At 48.6% G+C, this 8,414-nt stretch overlaps 1 protein-coding gene across 1 annotated transcript; it reads left to right on the forward strand.

The window, feature by feature from the left end:
* Positions 1-41: 41 nt before the first annotated feature.
* Positions 42-6,871, forward strand: LOC131094777 (uncharacterized). The gene is made up of 13 exons (XM_058042328.1): positions 42-116; positions 433-600; positions 821-931; positions 2,052-2,193; positions 2,361-2,463; positions 3,226-3,361; positions 3,573-3,683; positions 4,191-4,332; positions 4,506-4,597; positions 5,076-5,228; positions 5,449-5,559; positions 6,077-6,218; positions 6,396-6,871. Exons 1-13 carry the CDS (start codon positions 42-44, stop codon positions 6,869-6,871), a joined length of 1,962 nt encoding a protein of 653 aa, XP_057898311.1.
* The last annotated feature ends 1,543 nt before the right edge of the window (positions 6,872-8,414 follow it).

Below are 8,414 nucleotides of genomic sequence, written 5' to 3' on the forward strand. Positions count from 1 at the left end.
AAATGGGGGGGATTCTGAGCTGCAGCCCAAAGCCAACCCTGATGCCCTTCTTGCCTGGAATCTCCTCTTTTGAGAGGTTCCTGCTTGAGGGTGCAGATGCTGAAAGAGAGCAATGGGTGAGCAGTGGTTTCCAAGCAAGCCCTTGAGTGTGGATTTCCTCTAGCCATTGCTCTAGCATGCATCAACCTCTAAAGGCAGCAGATGGCAGCTCTCAGATGCAGCAATGATTCACTGAATCCATGAAAGGAATTCTTATGGTCTCTGCCCACTGCCAAAGCATTGATTAGAAAAGACTGAGCCCAGGGCTGGCACTTCCCAAGGGGTTGCACTTCTTCCACTGTAGCAGGGATTTTTCAGAAGCTTTGGGGACATCACTCTCTCTTCAAAAATGAAATGTCTTCTTTCTTTCTCTTGGCTTTTTAATCTCAGCAGATTCCAGGTGGCATCTTCAACAACACTCAAGGCAGCATCTTCAATCACACTCAGGTCATCATTGGTGGCCACTCCCAAATTGTGACCATCAACAGGCAATGGCGTGTGGCAATCATTGAACAAACGAGCATCAGCGGGTCCTGGAAAACCATCTGGAACTACAACACGGTGAGTGGCAGGGATGGGGCTTGTTTCAATACATCCAAGGAGACTGCCTGCTTGTTAAACTGGCCCGTGGATGGCAATTGTTTCTTTATTCTGAATGTTTGGAGTCCACAATGCAGGGTAGAAACTCTCAGAATTTGTTATGCTTTCCATCCTGACTTTATCGAGTGTAAACTGCAGGAAGATACAGAATTTTGAGCGCTAAATTATTTTCATTTCACAGGGTGTCATTGCAACCAAAGTCACGCAACAGAACATCTGCTACATTTCCACCATGAACAGAAATGAGATGCCCCGCTTTGATAACCTGGCCCGTCTGGCAGAAGAGAGCAGGGTAAGGTTCCAAAGGAGTAGCAGGGTCTGGCCCCAGAGAGCATTGGTCCATTTCTTCATGAGCTCTTTCTTTCTGGACATGAACAGGTTGTCTCCAGGGGTAGAGTTTTCTTTCTCTCAACAGTAATGCTGATTAGGAATTTATTGTAGGAATGCTTTTCCAAAAGAAAGGGACTGTGTTATTCCCTCACCCAGCTCCACTCTCTCTGAGGATACTGAGCTGTGCAGCTTGCTGGGCAAACCCTTGCTCTGAGGAGCCCTTCAAGGGCATTAATCCTATTGGCAAGCCAGGATCTCAAAGTCCTTCATGGACTTTTCACTACCAATATCCATGGTCATCTCAGAACTTAGCCTTGTAGCTGCTCATGGCCAGACTCCCTTTTTAACTGCGGTGTGAGAGAACATCTCACCATTCCTCAGGTTTTCTCTCACATTCATGGGATGAGCCACAACAGGAGGCCTCTGGCTCTAGCTGAGAGGGCAGAGGGAACCAAGAGTCTCAGAGGAAAGTGCCAGAAAGCAGGCAATGCCTTGGACCGGGCAACAAAGCACTCCAGGAGGAAAGGAGAAAGGATTTGAAATGAAGCTCACAGGGGGCTTTCAGAAAGAAGTGTCCTACTTGAGCACCCAGAGTTCTCAGTGAGGGGCCCCAAGCACCATCTGAAAATAGTCTGACAGGAAATGTATCTGCCCAAACTTGCTGCTGCCCTCTGTGGTTCCAGGTTAGAATGGGCTGCAGGATGAGACTTCTCATGCCGGCTTTCCATTTGACAGCCTGAGTGCCCAAGAGGGGCAAGGGAAATAACAGAGCACATGCCTTGGAAGGAGCTCTGGCTCCACAGAGCGGCCACATGCCTCTTCTCCACATCAGTGATTTCCATGTGCTGCCACTCCCCTCAGGCTACCTGCACTTTGATGGCCTTAGAACCATCTGCCTTTGGAGCTGCCTTCAAGGCTTGCCAGTGGTCCCACAGGCCCCCCAGGGAATTAAAAGATGTCCCTAAAAAAAAAAATTAGACCCAAACACCCAGCCATGAGGTATCATCCCACTGCTAGGAACAGAACAAGCAAGAACCAGATCCTGGCATTGAGCTTGCTGAAAGATAGTTATTGTTTTTTAGAACCTGATTGGTGGTTTCGGAAGGCCTAACAAGAGGATTACCTTTGTCACCAATGGATTGGTCAGCAACCTCTACTCCTATGGAGCAGACATCATAGCTATGTGCAGCGGAGTCACCACCTACATGGCTACCGAAGTTCACAGTGAGTGCAAGCATGGCAATTCTGACTCTTACTGACCTGGCCTTATTTTCCATGGGGTGTGACTCAGGCACAGATGCTGCTCTTCCACCTCAAAACCCAAAGAAACCCCCCTGCAGAACGTCAGCCAAGGTCTTAGGCACCAGCCCATGGGGTTTTGTCTTTTCCAGCTTTCCAAGGCCCCCAGGTGAATCTGGGATCATGCATTACCCTGGATGTCTTGAGAGTTGTCGAGCTGCAGTACTGCAGTAGCAATGGCAACTGGAACAACCAGTGGAACAACCAGTGGAATGGCAACTGGAACAACAACTGGACCAACCAGTGGAATGGCAACTGGAACAACAACTGGACCAACCAGTGGAATGGCAACTGGAACAACCAGTGGAACAACCAGTGGAATGGCAACTGGAACAACTGGACCAACCAGTGGAATGGCAACCAGTGGAACAACAGCTGGAATGGCAACTGGAACAACCAGTGGAATGGCAACTGGAACAACAACTGGAACAACCAGTGGAACAACCAGTGGAACAACCAGTGGAACGGCAACTGGAATGGCAATTTCCCGGTGAGAAAACCTTAGCCCTTAGATTTTTGAACCAAATGGGGGGATCCTGAGCTGCTGCCCAAAGCTAACTAATGCCATTCTTGCCAGGCATCTCCTCATTTGAGAGGGTGCAGATGCTAAGAGAGATCAATGAGAGAGCAGAGCTTTCCATTCAGGCCCTTGAGCATGAATTTCCTCATACCACTGCACTAGTAGGAATCAAACTGTAAAGGCAGCAGATGACAGCTGCAGATGCAGCAATGATTCACTGAATCCATGAAAAGAATTCTTATGGCCTCTGCCCACTGCCACTGCTTTGAATCTGGGTATTTTGGAAAACATGGAGAAAAGGGATTGGCATTACCTGAGGGCCGGCAATCCTCCCATTGTAGCAAGGGATTTTTGGAAAATTTGATGACATCACTGTCTTCCTTCAAAGGCAAAATATCTTTTTTTCCGTTTGGTTTTTAGTCTCAGCAGATTCCCAGCGGCATCTTCAATCACACTCAGGTCATCATTGGTGGCCACTCCCAAATTGTGACCATCAACAGGCAATGGCGTGTGGCTGTCATTGAGCAAAGGAGCTTCAGCGGGTCCTGGAAAACCATCTGGAACTACAACACGGTGAGTGGCACGGAGCAAAATGCACCCATGGAGTCTGGCTGCTGGTAGAGCTAGTCGAGGGATGGTGATTGTTCCTTTATTCTCAACGTTTGGAGTCCACAGTGTGTGGCAGTGGAACTCAGTGTTCATTATTGTTTCCACTTTGATTTGATGCCAACATGAATACTTGGAAGAAACTGAATTTTGAGTGCTGAATGCTTTCCTTTTACAGGGTGTCATTGCAACCAAAGTCAGGCAACAGAACGCCTGCTACATTTCCATCATGAACAGAAATGAGATGCCTCGCTTTGATAACCTGGCCCACCTGGCACAAGAGAGCAGGGTAAGGTTCCAAAGGAGCAGCAGGTTCCTGGTCCTGGAAATCATTGTGCCATTTCTTCATGTGCTGCTTCTTTGTGGGCAGGATCAGGTTGTGTCTTGTGGCAGAGTTTCCTTTCTCTCAAAAGTAATGCAGATTCGGAATTTATTGTAAGAATGCTTTTCCAAAATAAAGGGGCTGCATTATTCCCTCCCCCACTTTCCCAGAGGATGTTGAGCTGTCCATGTTGCTGGGCACACCTGTTCTTTGTGGAGCCCTTAAAGGCATTCTTTGCGCTGCCATTTCCCCTCAAGTTCCATTCACCTTTATGTCCTTAGAATGAGCTCTGCCTTTAGAGCTGCCCTTCAAGGCTTGCTGGTGGTCCCACAGGCCCTCCAGGGTATTGAAAGGCCTCCTGAAAAGCAGTTGGGAATCAAAGACCCAGCCCTGAGTCATCATTGCAGAGGAACAGGCCTAGCAGGAGCCACCTCTCTGCAATGAGCTTGCTGAATGCTGGTTTCTGATGTTTAGAACCTGATCGGTGGTTTTGGAAGACCGAACAAGAGGATCACCTTTGTCACCAATGGATTGGTCAGCAACCTCAACTCCTATGGAATAGACATCACAGCTATGTGCAGCGGACTCACCACCTACATGGCTTACGAAGTTACCAGTGAGTGCAAGCATGGCAATTCTGACTCTTACTGACCTGGCCTTATTTTCCCTTGGGGTGTGACTCAGGCACAGATGCTGCTCGTCCACCTCAAAACGCAAAGAATCCTTCCTGTAGAAAGTCAGCCAAGGTTTTCAGCCAAGCATCAGCTCATGGGGTTTTGTCTTTTCCAGCTTTCCAAGGACCCCAGGTGACTCTGGGATCTTGCATTACCCTGGATGTCCTGAGTGCTGTCGAGCTGAAGTACTGCAATAGCAATGGCAGTGTCAATTTCCCGGTGAGCAAACCTTAGCCCTTAGCCTTCTTGAAACAAATGGGGGGAAACCTGATCAGCTGCCCAAAGCCAGACCTGATGCCCTTCTTGCCTGGCATCTCCTGATTGAGAGCTTCCGGCCTGAAGGTTCAGATGCCTTTAAAGAACAATGGGTGAGCAGGAGTTTCCAAGCAAGCCCTTGAGCGGGGATTTCCTCTGGCCAGTGCTCTAGCATGCGTCAAACTCTAAAGGCAGCAGATAGCAGCTCTCAGATGCAGCAATGATTCACTGAATCCATGAAAGGAATTCTTCTGGTCTCTCCCCACTGCCACAGCCTTGATTCTGGGTCCGTTGGATAAAACTGAGTGCAGGGCTGGCACTCCCAAGGGAGGCACCACTTCTTCTATTGCAGCAGGGATTTTTCAGAAAATGTGGGTATGTCACTGTCTTCCTTCAAAGGCAAAACCTCTGCTTTCCCTTGGCTTTTCAGACTCAGCAGATTCCCAGCGGCATCTTCAATCACACTCAGGTCATCATTGGTGGCCACTCCCAAATTGTGACCATCAACAGGCAATGGCGTGTGGCCGTCATTGAGCAAAGGAACATCAGCGGGTCCTGGAAAACCATCTGGAACTACAACACGGTGAGTGGCAGGGAGGGGGCTCCTTCAAAAGCATCTAAGGAGTCTTGCTGCTGGTACAGCTGGCCCAGGGATGGCGATTGTTCCTTCATTCTGAGTGTTACGAGTCCACATTTTGGGACACTAACACTCAGAATTCATTATGATTTCCATGATGAATTTATCCCATCCTTAACAGTCAGAAAAAATAGAATTGTGAGTGCTGAATATTTTTCTTTTACAGGGTGTCATTGCAACCAAAGTCAGGCAACAGAACGTCTGCTTCATTTCCATCATGAACAGAAGCGAGATGCCCCGCTTTGATAACCTGGCCCGCCTGGCACAAGAGAGCAGGGTAAGGTTCAGGAGGAGGAGCAGGTTCCTGGACCCAGAGATCACTCACCCATTTCTTCCTGTGCTTCTTCTTTCTGGAGAAGATCCAGTAGTCACTAGTGGCAGACTTTCCTTTCACTCAACAGTAATGCTGGTTAGGAATTTATTGTAGGAATGGTTTGCCAAAAGAAAGGGCTGGCATTATTCTCTCCCCCACTTACCTGGAGGATGATGAGCTGTGCAATTTGCTGGGCACACCTGTTCTCTGTAGAGACCTTCAGTGCTTTTGTTGTGCTGCCCCTTCCCCTCAAGTGCCCTAGACCTTGAGTCCTGTAGAACAAGCTCTGCCTTTGAAGCTATCTTCAAGGCTTGCTAGTGGTCCACAGGCCCCCCCAGGGGGTTAAAAGATGTCCCAGTTGGCAATCAAACAGTTGGGAATCAAACACAAGCCCAGAGTCCTCCTCCCCAAGCTACGAATAGGCCTAGCAGGAACCAGGCAGCAACAATGAGCTTGCTGACTGCTGTTTTTCCATGTATAGAACCTGATTGGCATTTTTGGAAGACACACCAAGAAGATCACCTTTGTCACCAATGGACTGGTCAACAACCTCTACTCCTATGGAACTGAGATTGCGGCTATGTGCAGCGGAGTCACCACCTACATGGCTACCGAAGTTCACAGTGAGTGCAAGCATGGCAATTCTGAGGGTTACTGACCTAGCCTTATTTTCCCTTGGGGTGTGACTCAGGCACAGATGCTGCTCTTCCACCTCAAAACCCAAAGAAATCTTCCAGCAGAATGTCAGTCAAGGTTTCCTACATCAGCTCATGGGGTTTTCTCCTTTCCAGCTTTCCAAGGCCCCCAGGTGAATCTGGGATCATGCATTACCCTGGATGTCCTGAGAGTTGTCGAGCTGCAGTACTGCAGTAGCAATGGCAACTGGAACAACCAGTGGAACAACCAGTGGAACAACCAGTGGAACAACCAGTGGAACAACCAGTGGAATGGCAACTGGAACAACCAGTGGAACAACCAGTGGAACAACCAGTGGAATGGCAACTGGAACCACCATTGGAACAACCAGTGGAATGGCAACTGGAACAACCAGTGGAACAGCAACTGGACCAACCAGTGGGACAACCAGTGGAACAACCAGTGGAATGGCAACTGGAACAACCAGTGGAACGGCAACTGGAACAACCAGTGGAACAACAACTGGAACAACCAGTGGAATGGCAATGGCCAGTGGAACAACAATTGGAATGGCAATGGCAATTGGAATGGCAACTGGAACGGCAACTGGAATGGCAATTTCCCGGTGAGAAAACCTTAGCCCTTAGATTTCTTGAAACAAATGGGCGGATCCTGAGCTTCTGCCCAAAGCCAAACATGATGGCCTTCTTGCCAGGCACCTCTGCTTTTGAGAGGGTGCAGACACTGAAAGAGAGCAGTGAGAGAGCAGAGCTTTCCATCCAGGCCGTTGAGCATTGATTTCTTCTGGCCACTGCTCTAGTAGGAATCAAACTCTAAAGGCAGCAGATGACAGCTGCAGATGCAGCAATGATTCACTGAATCCATGAAAAGAATTCTTCTGGCCTCTGCCCACTGCCACTGCTTTGATTCGGGGTCCTTTAGAAAAGAATGGGGGAACCAATGGGAATGACCTCAGGGCCAGCACTTCTTCCATTGTAGCAAGGATTTTTTGGAAGCTTTGGTGACATCACTGTCTTCCTTTAAAGACAAAATATCTTTTGTTTCTTGGCATTTTAGTCTCAGCAGATTCCCAGCGGCATCTTCAACAACACTCAAGTCATCATTGGTGGCCACTCCCAAATTGTGACCATCAACAGGCAATGGCGTGTGGCTGTCATTGAGCAAAGGAGCTTCAGCGGGTCCTGGAAAACCATCTGGAACTACAACACGGTGAGTGGCACGGAGAAAAATGCACCCATGGAGTCTGGCTGCTGGTAGAGCTGGCCCAGAGATGGCGATTTTTCCTTTATCCACAATGTTTGGAGTCCACAGTGTGTGGCAGTGGAACTCAGTGTTCATTATTGTTTCCACCTTGATTTGATGCCAACATGAATACTTGGAAGAAACTGAATTTTGAGTGCTGAATGCTTTCCTTTTACAGGGTGTCATTGCAACCAAAGTCAGGCAACAGAACGCCTGCTACATTTCCATCATGAACAGAAATGAGATGCCTCGCTTTGATAACCTGGCCCACCTGGCACAAGAGAGCAGGGTAAGGTTCCAAAGGAGCAGCAGGTTCCTGGTCCTGGAAATCATTGTGCCATTTCTTCATGTGCTGCTTCTTTGTGGGCAGGATCAGGTTGTGTCTTGTGGCAGAGATTCCTATGTCTCAAAAGTAATGCAGATTAGGAGTTTGTTGTAGGAATGCTTTTCCAAAATAAAGGGGCTGCATTATTCCCTCCCCCACTTTCCCAGAGGATGTTGAGCTGTCCATGTTGCTGGGCACACCTGTTCTTTGTGGAGCCCTTAAAGGCATTCTTTGCGCTGCCATTTCCCCTCAAGTTCCATTCACCTAGATGTCCTCAGAATGTGCTCTGCCTTTAGAGCTGCCCTTCAAGGCTTGCTGGTGGTCCCACAGGCCCTCCAGGGTATTGAAAGGCCTCCTGAAAAGCAGTTGGGAATCAAAGACCCAGCCCTGAGTCATCATTGCAGAGGAACAGGCCTAGCAGGAGCCACCTCTCTGCAATGAGCTTGCTGAATGCTGGTTTTTGATGTTTAGAACCTGATCGGTGGTTTTGGAAGACCGAACAAGAGGATCACCTTTGTCACCAATGGATTGGTCAGCAACCTCAACTCCTATGGAATAGACATCACGGCTATGTGCAGCGGACTCACCACCTACA

The sequence above is a fragment of the Melospiza georgiana genome, chromosome 31, assembly GCF_028018845.1.
Source record: "Melospiza georgiana isolate bMelGeo1 chromosome 31, bMelGeo1.pri, whole genome shotgun sequence".
NCBI classification, from domain to species: Eukaryota; Metazoa; Chordata; class Aves; order Passeriformes; family Passerellidae; genus Melospiza; species Melospiza georgiana.